The 20,366-nt window shown below is 40.8% G+C and overlaps 3 protein-coding genes across 4 annotated transcripts; 2 read left to right on the top strand and 1 right to left on the bottom strand.

Annotated features, from left to right (window-relative positions):
* Positions 1-425: 425 nt before the first annotated feature.
* LOC105025064 (zinc finger protein 420-like) lies at positions 426-6,190 on the bottom strand. Its single transcript, XM_010895482.4, has 7 exons — positions 5,999-6,190; positions 5,315-5,517; positions 5,126-5,227; positions 4,213-4,302; positions 3,432-3,542; positions 3,207-3,330; positions 426-3,086 (listed from the first exon to the last, which is right to left on the bottom strand). The coding sequence occupies exons 1-7, from the start codon at positions 6,024-6,026 to the stop codon at positions 781-783; spliced, it is 2,964 nt and encodes a 987-aa protein (XP_010893784.1). The 5' UTR covers positions 6,027-6,190; the 3' UTR covers positions 426-780.
* A 676-nt stretch (positions 6,191-6,866) lies between these two features.
* Positions 6,867-12,762, top strand: mettl9 (methyltransferase like 9). Of its 2 annotated transcripts, XM_010895481.4 has the most exons (6): positions 6,868-7,242; positions 7,462-7,614; positions 7,911-8,101; positions 8,871-9,080; positions 9,190-9,374; positions 10,981-12,762. In XM_010895481.4, the coding sequence occupies exons 2-6, from the start codon at positions 7,528-7,530 to the stop codon at positions 11,190-11,192; spliced, it is 885 nt and encodes a 294-aa protein (XP_010893783.1). In that variant the 5' UTR covers positions 6,868-7,242; positions 7,462-7,527; the 3' UTR covers positions 11,193-12,762. The 2 variants fall into 2 exon arrangements, with proteins under 2 accessions (XP_010893782.1, XP_010893783.1); XM_010895480.3 differs by having other exon boundaries at positions 6,867-7,614.
* A 318-nt stretch (positions 12,763-13,080) lies between these two features.
* kdelr2b (KDEL endoplasmic reticulum protein retention receptor 2b) lies at positions 13,081-20,215 on the top strand. Its single transcript, XM_010895479.4, has 5 exons — positions 13,081-13,383; positions 16,417-16,517; positions 17,725-17,883; positions 18,613-18,865; positions 19,236-20,215. The coding sequence occupies exons 1-5, from the start codon at positions 13,293-13,295 to the stop codon at positions 19,268-19,270; spliced, it is 639 nt and encodes a 212-aa protein (XP_010893781.1). The 5' UTR covers positions 13,081-13,292; the 3' UTR covers positions 19,271-20,215.
* The last annotated feature ends 151 nt before the right edge of the window (positions 20,216-20,366 follow it).

Genomic DNA, 20,366 nt, shown 5'->3' with positions numbered 1-20,366 from the left:
AACCATTAACTTAATTACATTCAGAAAATGTTCATACATTTTGAGACTACAGGAAATAGATTAAGTACTAAACAGCTGTGGTAATGGTTTGCTTTGGTTTGTTAACAGTATTCTGGCTATTGTAGTCTCAAAAACAGGGGTCTCTAACAATAGGCATGTGAGGGAAAGGCAATTCCACTGGTGCAATAAAATGCGTTAACAGTGGAACTTGGGTGTTATTAAGGCAAGGCACAGATAAGCATTTTCATCTCTATGGTATGATCTTCAAGCCTCTTGCTGATTCTCAAAAAATGACTGCCATATCAAAAAATTTACTTTTTATGGGAAATGAACATTTAAGTTTGAAATTCAAATAGTGAGTGGCAGTGTAAGAGGATCAAAGCCATGTATCATGGGTAACTTATCACCAATACACAAACAATAATGAGCTGCTATTTATGATGAATGGTGTTTTGTAGACCTGGTAGTCACCAACAATTGCCAGTCTCTGGAGTAGTTCGCTTAATCTTCCTAGATGTGTAATACTTTTTCACATTATATATTTTTATAAATCTTTATTTAAAAAAAACCAACCAGAATTATCATCAGAATTGTTGCATCACAGTGTTTATAACTTGCATGTATTTCCAATAATGCTATTTGCTATAATGCTATTTGTTTTGAGATGATTCATTTTTAGACAGCAAACAACATTTGATTATTTAAGATCCAGTAAAAGCTTAGAACTTTCATTAATTTTTTTTTAATTGCAATGGCAATTACAAGCAAATGTTTTTCCCTTTAAACACAGTGTTCTTTTCTGTCATGTGCTTTCAAAAGGTGTGCCCGACTAAAAGCCTTTTCACATTTCAAACATTTATGGGGCTTCTCTCCAGTGTGAATCATCATGTGTCTTTTCCGTTTCCTAGAGTCATCAAACTTTCTCCCACAGACAGAACAAGGGTACGGTTTCTCCCCAGTGTGAGTCCGCATGTGCTGAGTGAGATAACAGTTTTGAGTAAAACCCTTCCCACAGTCCTTGCACTTAAATGGCCGCTCTCCAGTGTGGTATCTCATGTGTACCTTCACTTCAGATTTGGATTTGAAACTCTTGCCACACTCTGACTGTGTGCATTTAAAAGGCCTCTCCTGCGTGTGAATCAGATCATGCCTGGTCAACGAGGACATGCTCAGGAACAGCTTACCGCAGTATGTGCACGGGAAACGCACTCCAGAGTGATGTCTCGCCACATGGCACTGTAATGTTCTTTGTAATGCGTAAGATTTGTCACACTGGGAGCAGAAGAAGCGCTTATCATCTGGTTTGCTGTGAACACTTAGCATGTGCATTTTCAGTTTTGCATTGCTAATAAACCCCTTTCCACACTCCCAGCAAAGGCACCTTTTCTCTCCTGTGTGTATTCTCTCGTGTTCGACGAGAACCGCTGATATGTTGAACTTCCGTGGACAGTAGGAGCACTGGTATGGAAGATCCCCGGTGTGAATCCTCTCGTGTCTGATGAGAGCTGCTAAATCTGTGTAGCTTTTCTCACAGAAGGTGCAGACGAAGGGCCCATTGAATTCATGGATATCCATGTAGTGTTTCTTGAGGAGCTTGACCCCATTTAACCTGCTTTCACACATGCTGCATTTCAAAGGCTTGTGGACAAGCTTATGCCTGTCCAGTTTTTCTGGGTCCGTGAAAACCCTACTGCACTCAGTGCAGTGGAAAGGGCTGAGGACTACTGCATGTTCCTGGGCTTTTTCAGGGTCGGCTCGCAGCACCTTGCATACAGTCTTTACAATGTGCTTCCTCATATCATAGAGGTTCTTGAACATCTGCCCACAATGAGGACACGTGTGTGGGCGAATATCCGAGTGAGATCTCATGTGAACTTTCATGCTGTAAGATTTTGGCAAACATTTTTTGCAAATGAAGCACACTTTGGATTCTTTGTGTGTTTTGGTCTGGCTGGTCTTGGTGGCAGGTGGGTCATTAGACGAGTCCTGATGTGTATTGCAGGATGAGTCACTGTGCTCAGGTGTTACTTCCTGTAGGGTTCCACTGGACGGTTCTGTGTTTCCTACCTCAGGTTTCTGGACTGTTTTGTTGAGTATTTTAGAGTCCTCATCACTAACTGGAGATTTGCCTAGCCTTTTCTCCAAGCTTTTTGGGTCCTCAGCCTCATTCAGAACTCTCTCATCTTTGCATTCAAGCTGCTTGGATGTTGCACCTTTAGGATCAGACAAAAGCACCTTACAAACATTTTGCTGGTGTCTTGTCAAATCGAAATGGTACTGAAAGCATTTCCTACACTGGACACACTGAAATGGGCGTTCCCCTGTGTGAATTTTCTGGTGCCGTTTCATGTCTGCACCTCGACTGAAAGTCTTTCCACAAATTGGACATTTGTTCAATGTCTTTTCTTCTGAAAATTCTGTTTTGGTTTGTCTCCGTTCTTGAGCCAGCAACATCTTCATCTTACGCCCCCTGTTTTGTCTAAGTGGTCTAGAGGGCAACGTAAGGTTAGCGCCATCAATCTCTTTTACATCTGTAGAAGGCTTGTGAAGCATGGAAGATATGATCATATCAGACACATCTATGCTTTTCATTTGATCTCGGTGACGTCCACTGGCTTTTTGGGTCTTTATATTTGGCTTTTCAATGGTCAAAACATCAAAAGGCTGTGCTACTCCATCTTCCCCTATAACCATCACTGTTTTATACCTGGGGTCTACCTCTGAAAAAACACATTCTGTCTCGTCTTTTATGGTTTCAATCCCCACATAACTTGCTTCAACATTACCAGTACTAGCCTCCATGTCCTCATGTCCATCAGGGTCAGCAAACTCCACAGACTGTTTATTGTTAATCTCACATTCCATCTTCTCTGTTCTTTCTATCACAATGACACTTGACCCAGATTGCTCCTCTGTGTACTCTGTCTGTGTTGCAGATTCCACCTCCAGCTCTTTGGAGAATGTATCCATGTAAACATTCATGGATGATCCCTGTTCTTCTGTCTGTTCTGCTGCTACCACCACCCTTTCTACTGGGGGAAGACAGAGTGCTGAGAGAATGCGGTCCCCATCGGAATATGGAGCATCTAAAAATGGGAAGAGAATACATAGGATAAGTTAAAGATAATTCTTTAATTGGGACTACAGGAAAATGTCCTGTAGTGAAATTGGGCAAAAATCTACTATGGCCCTGTAAAGTTGGCTACCATGACTGTCCAGCAGGTTGAGGTCTCTGTGGTACTGAAGCAGGGTTTTCAGCTGCTGAGGGTGAGACACTGATTCAAGACATTCCTCCAGAACAGAGGGGACATCACTGAGTAGAGAGGCAGCCTGATACAGAAGGAAAATAAATAGGATTTATGGGTGATTCGAAAGATAATTTTAACCTTTGTGAATACTCTTTAGTGAAAGAATTATTTTAATTTCAGTACCTGTTGAAAACTTGATACAGGAAGTAACTGTTCAAGTCTTGAAAGAAACTGATACATTAGTTTTTCTATCGCATCATCATACTTGGAACCAAATTCCACAGGAAAAACATCCTGAAATAATAAGAAAGTCATTTACAAACATTCAGCATTAAGCTGGCCTTATAAGAATGTCAACACTGGTCAGCACTGTTCATTTGTTTTGCAACAAGCAGTAAAAATAGAATACATGATAATAATTACACAAGGCTTAGTACCAAACCACAAAATCCAGCCACAATAGACAAAAAAGGTAGCTAAACATCCCTATGGCTTATTAAGAAAATGCATTGCAGAAAAAAATAAATGAACATTTAAACCTATTGGTTTTATACTGAGGCATCCGGTATCTGCGTGCTTAGCAAAGAATATGAAATTCATCAAATAAGGGGGGTTTGGAGCCTTTCAGAATGGACCGTGCCATGTGTAGGATGTGTTTGATACAGGTTGGTTAGGCTCGTTAATGTAATACCAAGAATCTTATAGCTGTTTCACAACGTTTAGTCGGTTCTCACGTTTTACATTGAGGTTACCAAAACAGCAGATCAAATCAAAGGTAAAAACTGATTCAATAAATGAGTGATAAAAGCTAGTCATCAGCATCTTATCCACGCTAAAGCTGTGGAGTTCCCTTAGGAAAAGGAGGAGCTGATTTCACTTAGCACAAATGGCATCCATGTTGGCTTCAAATTTGAATTTACTGTCCATATTTTACTACCCATAGCCATGACAAAGCCACACTAACCTTGAAGAAATGATCCATCTCATATGGGTCGTTCAGAAGGGTTTGGATCAGCCTCAGAAAGTTGGATTCTGATAAATCGCCCTCGTCAGTCTGTAAGAAAGTTGACCTTTTTAATAATCAAATTAGAATTGTCCCTGGGGCTTGCATTTAGACTGCGACTAAACCAGTCATGCATGAAACCATCAGACATTGAGGGCTTGCTGGGGATAGCAAATTTTACATGGATGTTAACACTGGGGTATCGTTGTTGTATTGGTTTTTTTACATAAAATGCATATAGTCCTTTTTTGTACTGGATCTTTGCAGAATGTTGACTCAGAGTCATACATTGTGTTTCTCTACTCTGAGAATAAACGAAATCGGTTTTTAGTAAATATTATTAAAAAATCACTGATCTTTCAATTGACCCACATGGGTCAGAATGCTTGCGCAAAACAATGAGTAGAAAGGAAATTTGGGACTTGCTGCAAGTTAAAGGTCTCAAATAGAACCAGTTTAATTTAAACAACTAAAGGTTGTTCTCAGTTGTGGTACTATTTAAACTAGAATATTTCTCTCTATGCTGCAGTATGAAACACGATCAACTTCCTTGTGTGCACATACAGTATGACTTTCAACTGTGTTAAAAGTAAAAAATAAATAAATATCCAAACCTTATTTTGATCACATACACATGCTGTGTGTGGCAACGGGTTATACACTGAGCTCTGGCATAATGTGCAGATTGGTTGATTTGCATTTAATTATGTCCAGAACTGATTGATCTGATAGGTCGTTCATTTACACCGGGTTTTACCCCCTAGCTAGACATGTTCCATCAGTGACATCATTGACTAAGAACACAGTTCTTAAATGACAAGTCTAGAGGGCCGACTGACTGGCATAGGCTGAGTCAGTGCCCTTAGTAGCTCACCTGTGTTCCCCAGAGAGGTGTGAGGGTCTGTATCCTGTCTAGGTGTGGCTGAATGGTCTTGAGGTCTGTTACTGGTTTAGAGTGACACAACTCCAGGACCAGCTGAAAAAAAGATTAATCCAGTCAGGAGACTTATTTGAGACAACCAACAAGACTAAATATCTTTCCCATCATAATGACAAGTCTCACCCGTGCTCGAAGACCCAGAATGAGTTGGGCCCTCTGTCTGAGGCTCAAAAGCTCTGGAACCATCTCTGTGACCATAGTAACAAATTCCTCCAGCATCCCATAATCCATCACATGTCTATGCTGGACTGTTTGCCAGATGGCCGCGGAGACCAGTCGTAGTGGGGGGACCATGAGGCGTAGAGACGGGAAAGGAAGAAGTGGAACTGAAACACAGAATTTGACAAATTATTAAAAAGTACATATGGTTGCACAGCATATCAAACCACACCTTCTGGAACTATTTTGCCAATTCTCTATACGTCTACATAGAAACAACCTTTCCGTTGTTACCTTTTGATTAACTTAAAATAATAAGTAGGCTAGTACAGTAGTACAGTGTATTATTGCTTCTGGGCCTAGAGAAGCAGTAAAACGGCAATAAATTAGCTTGTGTAACAAGCTAACACTTCAACTAACTGTATTACTTGAACTGCTCTATTCACTCATAACCGGCCTCAAATCATAGAACATAAATGCTGCAAATCTGCAGCTAAACAAGACAGACCCGCAGAAAATACGAGTTAGACGTTCTGGAACGAGTCCCGTTCCCGCACTAAACAGTACAGTAGTTAGCTAGCTAGCTAGAAAGTTAGCCATATCTGTGTCCTATCTAGCTTTAATGTCATATAGACATATATATGTTACCTTTCCCTGCAGACATTTGCTTCTGCATGTCTCTCCACCGCAGTCACACCAGAAATAATACGCTGATCGAAACTGCTAAACGTTTTAACTGATGTGTACACCGTATGTGTGCGCTGTCGAACAAGACTGTAGGGGACTTATTTAGATGTAACACATTCGATCCAGTAACTTGCAACTTCGCCTGTCACGGCCGGTCACCCTGCAGTCACCAAAAACTTTTTTTTTCTTGCAGACCCAGTACATAAAAACTATTTGACGACCAACGTTTACTTTTTAACTGTCACTATGACAGTGTCAAACACGGGTCTTAACAGTATTTAAACCTGAAGAACGAATGTATTACAATGAATTAGTCGTTATTGGGCAGAGGAAAATTATGTAGACTTTAACGTTGTAGCTTAATTGGGAAATAATGCAAAATAATACAAATTAAGCCTAGTCTAGGACTAAACAATCAGGTTCAATAGAAAACTCCACTGAGATCGTTTTTTAGTTCTAGACTAGGCTTTATCTGTTTATACGAAACTGGACCATTTTGTATTATTATTTTCCAATTAAGCTACAAAGTTAAAGTCTACGCGTTTGTATAGACATGCTTCAAAAGCGAATGTATGACAAGGGTGTGGAGGCTAAGAGGGGTGGGAAAGGGAAGGAGGCAGTTATAAAGTCGTTGTTCTCTTTTAGGAATACAGGCCTTATTACAAAGGTATTATGATGGTACTCCAGTGCAGTAGGTGGCGGTATATGCACCTTCAGTTGTATGCGATCTGCCAACAAAAATATAATAAAAGAACAAGACAGGCTTCAAACTGTCGCGGTATTGTGATGACACTATCACGAGGTGTATACCTCCTAGCCATGTCCAATAGCACAATGGATTCCATTATCTATGGGTCGACCTGTAGAAGATTGCGGAAGTAGCAGTTTGGCTCAAGAAACTATGATTAGGATCGTAGCATTGCAGGAATTTCTTGCAGTAATTAGTTAGAATCAATCCGGGGTTCACTTCAATAACGTATAATGTCGGTCACATCCGAATTTGTGAATTTACAGAGCAAGTGAATCGGATTTACTCTTAGGATATCGGTGTTGAGACCGAGATTATACAAATTGTTTGCCTGACAGCTTGCAGTCTCCGGATGACAGTCACAAGACAATACGAATTAAGATGAAAGTATTTGCACAACGGATTGTGATGTCCAAATAAATAACATGTGGATTCCAAAACTACACCACGCCTTCAGGTTTGTGTGTTTGTAATGTTTGGACCTAAATACACTGCGTGTTCCTTCACAATTGGATACTCTACTCTTGTTAGCTACCTGATATGACATCCTTCTAACACCTATGATGGCTATCTAACGTTAGTTGGCAGTCCGTCTACAACAAGTCTGTCACAGGCACGTTTCCATAGCTGCCAAATCTGCAGCGTTTTTGTCCGTAACGTTATGTGTCATCTACAGCTGAGGACATTGGTTTTTGTAGCGTGGGTATTGGGCTACATCGCCTTTCTTCTCGCTGCTAGAAAGATGTGGACGGGGAAATACGTACGAAGTCCATTTGCCCGTTCACTTTTCTTGAACATGAACGACAGCGAAGAAGTCGAAACCCAAGAGGTAGGTAGTTGTTAGTTACTGAGTGTCTTTCAATAAACGGCTCTGCTGTTCGCTTTCAGAAGATATCACACCAATATCTGAAATTATTTTGCCAGGGTGTATTTGAAGGCAAGTGTGTTCAGCCTTCCCTTGGTTACCTTGTGGAATAGTCAATACTTTCTCACTCTTAATATTCCAAGTGCCTTTAGATGTGATTTTATGTCATAGTTCACGATTCACACAGACCCAGATAGAGTTGTTACTGTATGTAGTGTAACTCATCTTTTTTGTCTGATTTTCCCTTGAACCCTCCCTAGTGGTACAGGTGCTCTCCAGATCTTTTGGGGGAGACTGTGAGGCCCTTGTTTGTGCAGAGCCACCTGGACCAGGACACCCAGGCTTTTCTGAGACGCAGCATAGAGAAGTCTGGTTGGATGTTCACCCAGCTTTACCACTCTTTCATCTCCACTGTCCTTAGCCCTCTGGTGTCACGAACCTCCATCAACGGGTAGGTAAAGGCACCTCTAATGCTGTTACTCTGGCTTTTCCACACCATTTTCCTTTCAATTTTGGCCAGGGTTGAGTTCAGATTGTTTAAACCTTTGCTATGTTGCATGTTTATAGTAAATGTTATGTTTATCTAAAATAGTATGCACTGTTCTTTACTATTCTGGAAGTAGGTTTGGTGGTTGTGGTGTGGTATGGCCTGATGGCTGACCATGTAGATCTGGGAAATAGGCTGCTTAACGATGTGCCACTATTTGCCCTACACATTGATTTATTGCCACTTGCAGCTGTTTATGCGAGATATAAAAATTGTTAATCATATTAATGAGGATTAAGTGCCCTAGTATTGCCTGAAATGTCCGGGGAGTCAGAAAATTAGTTATAGTTCTTCCAGTGTTTAAGCCAGTATTAAATGTAGGGTGTGGGTGTTTGAGACAAGATTCTGCTCTGTCAGCAAAGAGTCGAGATCTGAATCATATCTGGAAAAAATAAAATAATGTGGAGTGCACCTCTTAAACATTGAAGATTTAGAGCAGTTGATTGCTTAAAGAGGGCCAAAGTCATGGTATAAAGGTAGGACAAACTCATTAATGGCTAGATTGTGTTTTTCTGCAGTTACCTTAGCCAAATCTTTGCAACCGACTACAAGCTCCTGGCCGTCAATAATGGTGTTGTTTTGATACATATTTTAAGTTTACAAACAAGTGTTGAAAACGAAGTGTTTCTATATATTTAGCCACATCTGTTTCTGCTCCATCCCTCTTTTCCAGGTTACTAGGTCGTGGCTCTATGTTTGTCTTTTCTATTGATCAGTTCCAGCAGCTGCTCCGCATCACGCCTGAGTGGCGTGGAGAGAGACTGCTTGACCTAGGGGCTGGTGACGGGGGTGTGACTGAGGTTATGGGAGCCCACTTTAAAGAGGTCTATGCAACTGAGGTTTCTTCACCCATGAAGTGGCACCTCCAGAAGAAGAAGTACAAGTTAGTGACTCCTTTGAACTTTTTCAAAACGTGGACAGGGAGGAGGCAGGAGGTGAGGAAATTAAACTGTGTGAAACCCTTTAATCTCCGTGTGTCTTCTTTCTCTCAGGCTTTTAGGTATTGATGAGTGGCAGCATTCTGGGTTCCAGTATGACCTGATCAGCTGTCTGAACCTGCTGGACCGCTGTGAGGATCCCCTAGATCTCCTCCGGGGCATCCAACGCTCCCTGGTGCCTGGCACAGGAAGACTCCTTCTGGCCGCTGTTCTGCCCTTTCAACCCTGGGTGGAGATAGGTTAGATGGAGCAGAGATTAGTGTTACAGGATAAAGATTTAGGGCTACGTTTCGACATTTTCTGAGAAGTCATATATTGATGTCCATAAGATCTGTGAATGTGAGTGAACCAGCTTTTGAAGAGAAAAATGAATGTACAAACTGACTTCTCTTCTTGACAACAGCCTATGTGGTGTTAACGTTAGTCAGAAACATCTGTTCTAGGGGCTACATTTAAAACAAGGGTGAAATAGGATCATTTTAGAAAAAAAGCCAGTCGTGTCAAACTGAATTTTTGGAGGCAATAATATAAAACTGTATGTCATGGGGAAAATGGTCCTTTCCAGTGACCTAATCATCCAATTAAAGTAGCCAAGCTTGTCCAAAAACAACCGTTCATGAAGTGATCTCACGCATCACCAGTCCCAATCAAAATGAGGTTCAGATGTGCAGGAGGTTGTGTCAGGAGAGGCATGCACTGCTGTGTGTGATGAGGTGGAAGCAGTTCTCAGTCTTATTGTCTTAAACCAAAGATATATGTCAGATAGACGATCACTTGACTGTTGTTACCCTTTAGCGGTATGTCAGTCCTGCCCATAGGCGGCAGCACCTAAATAATGATCCATTTGGAGTGCAGGTGCACAGGACTGTGTGGTACATTTAGTTTAAATGTGGATATCCCTGTAGGGCCAACCTACGGGAATAAAATTCAATCTACGAATGTTTGTGGAAATGTCAGTCAAAATAATTCCATAAGGTAGCAATTGCAGAACGAACCTCATCTGTTTATTTCCCTGTCTAAGTGATGCCCCAGAGTGAGACATCTCAGGATCTCACTTTGGTCACTTTCTTGTAAAGAATGTTTTTAACACCTGACCGATTGTACAACAATTGAATATATATTTTAAGTATCTGCTAATCACATTTAATAGCAAACTGTCTGTGAATGTGATGTGTGACGTGGCACCCAAGTATTTGTTTATACGCAGGAGCCACGAGGAGCTGAGCTCCTGCACCTAGGGTAGAAAGGAGACCTGTTGGGAGTTGAGCTCCTGCACCCATGGTAGAAAGGAGACCTGTTGGGAGTTGAGCTCCTGCACCTATGGTAGAAAGGAGACCTGTTGGGAGTTGAGCTCCTGCACCTATGGTAGAAAGGAGACCTGTTGGGAGTTGAGCTCATGTACTTCCACTTGCCAGCAGTTTAACATTTTAGATACCCCTGATTATATGTGCAATGTCTCCACAGGGAGGGGACTAGTCAGCTATTGCATTATGAACTGGGACTGGTCAGCAGTTCAGAGTGGCCCTGTCTGGGTGGAAATATAATGATTTATTTCAAATGAGGACATGTCTTTGAGATCTGGTGTCTTTTGGCAGAGATTCTGTGTCTTTAGCTAGCTAGACGCAGTCAACCCAACTTTGCATTAGTTGCAAATCAGACATGGCCGATAGCTTTCATAAGTAAATCTAAAATAAACACAAAAAAATCCTCCACTCTAAAAAAATAATTTGAGGCCTGTATTGTAATCTTTTTTTAAATGTAGGCATTGGGACAGGTAGAAGTATTTTATTGTTGTTTCAACTGTATGCAATCTCCTGAATTTTTATTTGTTTCTTTGGGCTGTAGGTGGAAAGTGGCAGCGCCCAAGAGAGCACATCAAAGTGAAGGGAAAGAAGTGGGAAGAGCAAGTCACCCACCTGTCCAATGAAGTGTTCCAGGAGGTGGGGTTTAAGGTGGAAGCAGTGACTCGGCTGCCATACCTGTGTGAGGGAGACATGTACAAAGATTATTATGTACTAGATGATGCTGTTTTTGTCTTGAAACCTGTGGAGGTTTGAAGTCAGTTACTTTTGCCATGTTGATTTCGCCCATCCTGTGTTTTCAGATAAGTGTTCACCGAGTAGAGTAAAAGAAAGTTTGAACTGTTGAGATGCTCCCTATGACCTTTCCTATGTAACTTTATACAGTTGAGGGCATAATTTAACTGCTGGATTTGTACTGAATTGTTGGAGGTAAAGCCAGATATTTTCTTAGAGGACCTTTTGAGAGAATTTGTCACTCTTTAAAGTCTGTTAGTGAATCCTGGTTTGAAACTCAGGTAGCTTTACTGTTTATCAACCTGTCATGTGTCATGCCATTTTAACTCTCTGAATTCTTAAAAAAAACACAAAATGGACATTCTCCAATGGATGTAAAACAGAGAAATCTATAAACAAAGGATAGATCTTCTATGTCAACATATTGTGGAAATTGTCAGATTTTTGTTAAAGTATTATGGTGTTATAAATATAGTCTTATTCTGGGATGATAAACAATTTCAACAATAATGCATTGTGAAACTACACTGATAGTACTACGTGATACAATTTCAAAATGTTTAGAGTTACTGTCTAGTACAATTGAAACCTGGATTTATCTGTGACATAGCACATATCTCAAGTGTATCGGTGACCATTGAAAGTTAGCTTTTGCCTACTGACGTAATATAGGATGCCCGACTAAAGTCAGGTCAAGACGTTGATGAAAACGACGACGAACAGACGCATGACAGTTCCTGAGACAGATTTTGACAGTTTGTGTGAAAATTCTTCTGTTTTGCGAATCTGTAGTTTCATCAGCTGGTTTGGATGGCTGGTCTCAGATAATCCCGTAACTGAAGAAGCCAGATCTAAAGGCTCTGGGCTGGTGTGATTACATATTGTCCTCTGTTGTGAGGCCGGTTCGACATACTGCCAAATCTCTAAATCAATATTGGAGGTATGTTAGAGAAATTTAAATTAAATAATCTGGCAACAGCTCTGGTGGATTTCTCTGCTGTCAGTATGTCAATTGCACATTCCCTCAAAACTTGACTTGGCATTGTGTTGTGTGGCAAAACTGCATGTTTTTAAAGTGGCCTTTTATTGTCCCCAACACAAGATGCACCTGTGAAATAATAATAATAATACAGTTTAATCAGCTCAAACTTGCCTGGTGGGTGGATTATCTTGGCAATGAATGAAGAGATTTTATGCAAACAACTTTTTAGAGAAATGTGCATGTGGAACCTCTGTCATTTCAGCTCATGAAACATGGGACTAACATAAAACAGTATGATTTTACATTTCTGTTCATTGTACAGCTTTGAGTAGTTTGATCTCAGTTGATCCAGTCAAGCACTGATGGAGTGCATATTGGTCTTAAGGTGTTTTCATAAGTCTGATGTTAATCAGTGTTGTCTTCTGAACTGAACAGTATCTTTCTTATACAGTGAAAAACAGAATTTATTATAACAATGTGAGGCCTGGTTAGTCATTACACCCAAACTACAGTTTTATAGGCAGTAAGACAAGTTTATTTTACTAATGTGCCACTCTTTATGTTTTACTTGAATAATGTCACCTCAACAAATAAATGTTTTATCTGTCACTGTCATTGCATTATTGACTGACATTTTCAGTATATATATGTATATTTCTTTTTTAGAAAGGGCAGAAGTTTAAGGAACCTGTAAGTGCGGTAGTATCAGAATTGTGTTTAAGTATATTTGATGTGTGTCATGTATTACGTGAAATCGAATGATTATTGTGTGTCTATATTACTTTCATACAAAAATATTTGTTCACGACAATGCAAGTAGCTTAGGTTTTACAGTTGAAAAAAATAGAACATCAATCTGTATAGCCGCTGACTTGCCCCCCAACGGGCGTGTCCCCCTCGGCACTTTACACGAACGTCAACTTTTCCCGGCTTGCATTGGGCGCCGCTATCGTTGGCCACGTCTCCGGGCCACGTCGCGCATTACTCGCCATTTTTCCTTCCAGAACGAGGAAAACGTCGATTTAGGTGCCTGGCATACACTCTTGTAAGGTTTTAAACCAGACAGTAACGGAGACAATAAGTCATTATTTGATTTGACCCCTTATAGGTTAGTTTGCTCCTGCAGCACCATCAGAATCATGAACATTTTCAGACTCACGGGTGATCTCTCCCATTTAGCAGCCATCATCATCCTACTGCTAAAAATATGGAAAACCAGGTCTTGTGCCGGTGAGTAAGATTCCTATATCGTCCATTAGCAAGTTTTGTACATCAACGATTGCTTTTTCTATTCAAGTGTAATTAATATACACCGTTTGCTAGCTAGCAATGTTTTTTGCAGTTGATTATTGTCACTGTTGACAAGTTAGCTGCTAATAGCTAGGTAGATAGCGACAACTGTAACTCGTCTCTTGTTAGCGTTATTGTTAGCTCGGCCTAGTAAAAATTGACAATGATAATAAATTCCCATTACATTACACGTTTGATTGTTGTTTGTATGGAATGTGACTTCCTAGTAGCTAGTTAGCTTGCTAACTATCTAGCTAGTTGGCGGACCTGTGTTGAGAACTCATTCATTTATTGGTGGCCAGTTAACTGCGATGTCAGGGTAACATATCTGCCGACATCAGTTTGTGGAATCTGTAAGGGTTGCAGGAGAAAGTGCTACTAAACCCATTTCACTTTGTGTTATGTCGCGCCTCATTTTTGTTGCAGTACTGAAAACAGTAAACTGCTAAGTCCTCTAATTAATTTCCTCTCGTCGCGGATGCTGCTAACCTGGCCTGACCTCTGAGTCTGACGTGGCAGCGCTATCACTAATTGCCTTACTATTTTAAAAAATCGCTGTTCAGATAACCTGTAACAGGACTTCATGTGTAACTTGTAAAGAATGTAATAGTCCATTTTTAACCCCCTCTGGAAATACAATGCTTGACCCACAGTCGGTTGTGTAAACCGGTTTGAGGTTGAAGGTTAGGATTAGGGTTGCACGATATTGGAAATAACTGACATTGCGATATTTTGTTTTTGTCTGCGATATATATTGCGATATTAAAAAACAGGATGCTTTCCGAAAGAGCTTTGGATATCAACCTGACAGCCTGTATCCTTCATTCTTCCCCAGCCCCATCCTCTACAATTAAACTTTATGAAACTTCAGAACTGGTTGCTAGGTAATAATATGTAACAGTAATAGAATAGCAAGAGTAGTAAAATAGAATGTGCAATTGGGCATAACTTACCAACTGCAAGATGCAGTCTGTGGTCAAAGCACTGCAATCTTGTCCACTTGTTCAGGATGGCAGCCTTCACCATGTTCACGGCATTGTCTGTTGTTATACAGACTAGATGACCCAATCAGCTAAAGCATCTCTCATCCCTGTTGCGATGTTCTCACTTTTATGATCCTCTGGGAAAAATTTGCAAACACCGAACAAGTCCTCATTAATAAAGTGTATGTTCAGACTTATGTAGGGCTCTGTTGTCCAGCTGGACCACCAGTCTGTTGTTGCTGTATAATATTCCACTTGTCACAGCTCTGTTTCAACTTGTCTTTCATTTCTCGTACAGCTCTGGGATGGTAACTTGAGAAAAATAGTTGTGTGATGGCATTACATACCGCTTGTCAAGCAAGCGGATCATGTTTTTAAAACCACCTTTGGTAACCGTGTTAATTGGTACTATATCTTGGGCGATGTGAAATGTTATTGAATCTGTGATTTTTCTCTGCCGTTTGGAACCTTTCTTGTATGGTGTTTTTCCTTTGGACGGCATTGAGATGCTTTGCACTCCTCATATGAAGATTTGTGGTGCCGCCTTAAATGTTCACATGTTGTGGCAACAATTACAAGACACTCTCAACAAAGTACCCGTTTTTGGTCAACATCATCCTGTCTGTTGCCGAAATATTTCCATATAATTGACGATTAATTTCTTTTTGCAACCAAGTTCTCAATTTTGGCCTTTTTTGCCTGTTCCTCGCTCATCATTTCATCACGCGTAAGCAGAGCCTGCATGTCAACCAAGTGCAGCAACGAACTGTGTTTTAAAATAATAATTCTTATAATTAACTGTGTATCCAATAAACCATTTATCTGAGTAAATGATGTTGTATCAGACAGATATAATGCTGGTTTTCCATTTGATTTTTTTTTTATTGTAGACTGGTATATGTTTACCTTACTAAATTGCACGTTCTGCGTTGTGACTATTGCGGATGCGTACATCGCAATGTCGATGCTGAAACGATATATCATGCAGCCCAAGTTAGGATTTTGATTAAGTTCAGCTGTCAGGGGCATTGATGCACATCAACAACTTGAGTAGGTGTGTAGTTGCCCACACATTTTTGTTGATTTGGAAAACCAATTCCATTCAGGCAAAAATCTGTGTTCATGTATTGGGCATTTAATTTTTTCAAATCACACCACTGCAATCTTTAAAAATGAATATAGTCTGTAGTATAATTAAGTCTAACAGTGTTATTAATTCATTGTGAGGTTTTTGGCTACACATTTGTGTTTATGTAGAGAGAGAGGGAACATGTTGCCATTTGCCAGTGTTTGCAGGCAAGCCTCATGAGGGGCAGCTGCCTGGAAGATCTTACCTTAGCCAGGTGTCATTATCTGGCTTCCCTAGAAAGGACGGGAGTGTGCTTTCCAACCATATCTGAGATTGTAGCCCTGACCATAACCATACAGGGATCAGTTATGTTGTTTGTACACAAGCGCCACAGTGGTCACCTTTCATTCAGGTGGTGGTAGTGCTGATGGATTAAGTTAGAGCCATAATGCATGTAATGTCAGAGTTGTCTGTAGCAGTACACTGAATGGGGATGACATTGACAAGTGTAAGATAGAACACAACATTGTGTAGGTATGAGTCAACTGGACATAACTGGGTTAGCCTGTGAAATGGATACAATTAGCTTGCTTGGTTCGGATTTAAACCAATAGGCACTATTTAACAACACTTCACTTCCCACCTCCCTTCCTGGGATGTTCCACTGATCTGACCTGACTGAATTGGGGAAAGCAAGGAGTTGGCCTCATAGCCTCACAGCAGTCTGGTCAGATTAGTGGTTAGTGTAAGGTTGCTAGGCTAACATCTATATCCAATTATTTTTCTTAACTTTAACTTTTCAGATGAAGGAAAATAGAAGAGGGAGCTCCTGAGGCTTTTCAGATGCTCTCTTTGTAGGTTGTTGTGAGTTTAGGACAGTAACATCTGATGTCTCCCGTACTTTGTCTTTCTCTCTGACAGGTATCTCTGGGAAGAGTCAGATCCTGTTTGCCTTGGTGTTCACCACACGCTACCTGGACCTGCTTACGTCCTTTATCTCCCTCTATAACACCTCCATGAAGGTGAGAGAAGCACACATGCCATGGATCTCCCTACTTCATTAGGGTGACATGCTCATCATCATACAGCTCATAGTCTATGCAACAAACCTGACCCAAGTAAGAAATCTTCCAAATGAGTCAATATTGATCTACCATAAGGCGGACACACCCATGTATGCCCAAGGTGTACTGGTGTGTCAGTGGGTATGGTAATCTCTGAACACTTGTGGAAGTTGAGTTAAATGAATGGGGCTACGTTTAAACTTTCTTAGATGCACCACTATTACACGATAACAGTTGAGAGGGAATTGTTTGGTGATTTCGGGAAAATCGTTAAATGAAAGGCGAGGACAGCACATTACACGTAGGTCACTGAATCTAAACATCTTTGTATCTTATCTCTGTATCTTACATTTGCTGTGCATTTTTCTTTTTCTTTTCTATTGCCAACATGACTAGTTAAGTTAAACTACACAAGTCAGATTGTAGTTTTGGTGTGTATAGAAAGGAGTTGTGCATTTACGTTTGATTTCCACAGCTACTTTTCTTCAGGATAAACAACAAGCTGATTTTGTTAAAACCAGGTTATTTATTTAACCAGGTAAATCAATTAACCAGAATCATTTTCAATAACGACTTGAGTATGACACCATGTCATCCCTTAACTGTAATAAAATCTTGTGATCATCAATGTCAGAGTTCTATCAAGTGGAAAATGGGTCATTTGGAGTCACAGCTGATCAACTTGCTTATATTTCATCATATTTATAATCTTTTCAAATTAATAGCAGCATCTAAATTTACAGCACTTCCCTCAATCCAAATACAAAACAGTTGCTAACATTCTCTAATTAGCGAGACGGATGGGGGCAGGTTGTCACAGTGCTCAACTTTAGAACAGACGGTGGCCAAAACACTTGATGAAGTGCAGAGGCTGACAGCTTCACATACTATGTAGCATGTTATTGTACAGCCCGTGTTCTAATTTGTGTGCAATCTCCAACCCCTATACAGGTAAGTGTATGGAGCTACAAAGTGTGTACCTAAAACACTTGATACTGCTAGAACAAGCAGCAAATTATTTTGTTTTCTGTGTCTGTTTCTTATTAGTGTTACCAACATAACTGGATGTGAACACACAGACACATGCTCAGAGAAACATCAAATGGGGAATCTGACCAGTACGGTGTGTATTCTCACCAGTGATGTCTTGGTGTTCTTGTTTCAGGTCATCTACATTGGCTGTGCGTATGCCACTGTGTACCTTATCTACGCCAAGTTCAAGGCCACTTATGATGGTAACCACGATACCTTCAGAGTAGAGTTCCTGGTTGTTCCAGTGGGAGGGCTGGCATTTCTCGTCAACCACGACTTCTCTCCCCTCGAGGTAAGAACCCCCACACACACAGCCCAACGGAGAGCGAGCTTCTCACTTGCCACCCTGATTTGCTTATTTGTTTTGTTGATGCTTGTTGACTTTTTCGATGGATGTTACGTGAAGGAGGGAAAAAAGCCGACTATCTAGGAATTAGGAAAGGTAAAATGCTCTCTCATTTGAAAGTCCATTTCACTATCTGACATAATTACTTAATTATATAATGACTTAATGATACGATTCTCAATCGATCTTTACACTTTTTGAGGATGTTTGGGCCAAATGAGACTGTCTCTAAGGTGAACAAACCACATGAGTCAGCTCACCAAATAAACTCTGAATGCCCATCGCTGCAACAGTGTGTACAAATCATTAGCGTCTCAACGGCTGGCACTTACAGATGCTCAGTTGGTGCTCAGACACAACCTCTTTGCGATTAGCGATTGTTCACACTGACTACTTCTCAGCAGGGAACAGTAAGTATTCAGTAATTCCCTCTTCTCACCCTTGTTGACATTTACTGGCATTTTCTGATTGGCTCAGAGCTGGCACCTAGCGATTCAACAAGACAAAACGCTAGGTGCTAGCCGCAGGTGGTCGACAACACAGCATTAGATGAGTTCGCAATTGGAGGCAAGAATAGTGCCAACTCATAGAAGTCTACGGTTGCTGCAGTGTGCCACAGCCTTCGCAGCACCACACACACTCTTCACACTGTCTCCGTCCTATCCTTCCCTCCAGATCTTGTGGACATTCTCCATCTACCTGGAGTCAGTGGCCATACTGCCCCAGCTCTTCATGATAAGTAAGACGGGCGAGGCGGAGACCATCACCACCCATTACCTGTTCTTCCTGGGCCTGTACCGGGCCCTTTACCTCATCAACTGGATCTGGCGCTTCTACTTTGAAGGCTTTTTCGATATGATTGCCATTGTGGCTGGTGTTGTTCAGACAATCCTCTACTGCGACTTCTTCTATCTGTATGTAACGAAAGGTGAGTCAAGCTGTAGTCTTCTGACCCAAGTTAGTTTCCTGGTGTCATTTAATGAATGGCAGATTATAGGGCTGGGACTGCGGAGCGTGCCTGCTTACTTAATGAGGCAGTTTATCATAAACTAGTTACCGTGAACTTTGACCTGGCAGATAGTCCTAGTACCGTCTTCCTACTATTGACAGAATTATAATGGTTCAGCATTTTTATACGTTAGCTCCCTTTCATTCTTATCTCAGTGTGGAAGCCTTTGGTCCTAAAGTCCAATATGCTGTATAGGCCTATGGTTTACTTTTCTCAACAGAATCTGTTGTTACAGAAGCAGAAAATTTGCTAAACTCATTCGTTGAACTGAAATATCTCTCTGTTTCAGTACTGAAAGGAAAGAAGCTGAGTCTGCCAGCCTAAGTGCCAGCAAAGACCAGCGATCTGGCAGACTCGCAAGGGAGGGTTGGCACAGGACACCGTTGACCCCCCCCCCCTCCACTACTCTCCCCACCTGTGTAAGATGCCTGAGACAGAATGTGAACCATTTAGTTTGTCCTGTCTCCTGATCGCTGTCAGCATCACACAGGGGCTTGTTCAGGAGGGTGCAAATGTCTCAGAACGCTCAGATAGAAATTTACTGTGAAGAACACATTTTTGTAGAGCATTGTCAGCTCTAGTTGTTATATTTCTATCTGCAACGCTTTGAACGCTTCACCTCGCTGAATACACCCCAGAACAAACCTGAAGTGGCCATTTCAGAGCCATTGTACTTCTGTTTGATGCATCTTGCCTTACCTTTTTTAATACTCTGTATAAAGGAAGAAAAGTAAGAAGTTTTCTACATAAAAAAGTGTACTCTTGCTCTCTGTATGATGATTTGACACATTAGTAAATGGGAGCTGAAAACATAAATTGCCTGTGATTTGGCACTGTAAAATAGTGATGCAGACTTCTTGTGGTGGGATATTATTGGCTAAAACAGTTTGTAAAAGTATTTGCAATCTTAATGTACATTTTTTTTTTCCTGATTCCCAATGGAAGGGAAGTTTTCAGGACATGGATGCCCTTTGCTTTGGCTTGCAAACCTTTTTGTTTTGAGGATATTAGATTTTATTTAAAATCCAACCTAGTGTACATTCCCTTTAGAGATGACTAGTTAAACAATGGTTTATTCATGCCCTGATCAATTCTTCATATTTCCAAACTCACACAATTCACAAACTAGTGTGCAGCTGGAATTGACCTGTAAATGTCAACTATCAGTAGATATAAGATTTCACAGAGGTGCTGTCACTTCCACAGTATTGGTAAACTTCCCTTTCATTTGAATTGATACCAAAATAAAACCTATTTTCTTGGACCGTGGTTCATGGGGGTGTATCACCTGTATTTATATTTCATTACCCGAGTCTCAAAATGGCTCACTTTCCAAAAATGAATCCATTGTCATGGCAATATACTGTAGGCTGCCAATGCAGATATCAGCTCTTGAGTCATTTTAAACAATTTCCATAGA

The sequence above is a fragment of the Esox lucius genome, chromosome 5, assembly GCF_011004845.1.
Source record: "Esox lucius isolate fEsoLuc1 chromosome 5, fEsoLuc1.pri, whole genome shotgun sequence".
Lineage (NCBI taxonomy): Eukaryota > Metazoa > Chordata > Actinopteri > Esociformes > Esocidae > Esox > Esox lucius.
The sequence above is the reverse complement of the archived record's forward strand: the minus strand, read 5'-3'. Positions and strand labels throughout refer to the sequence as shown.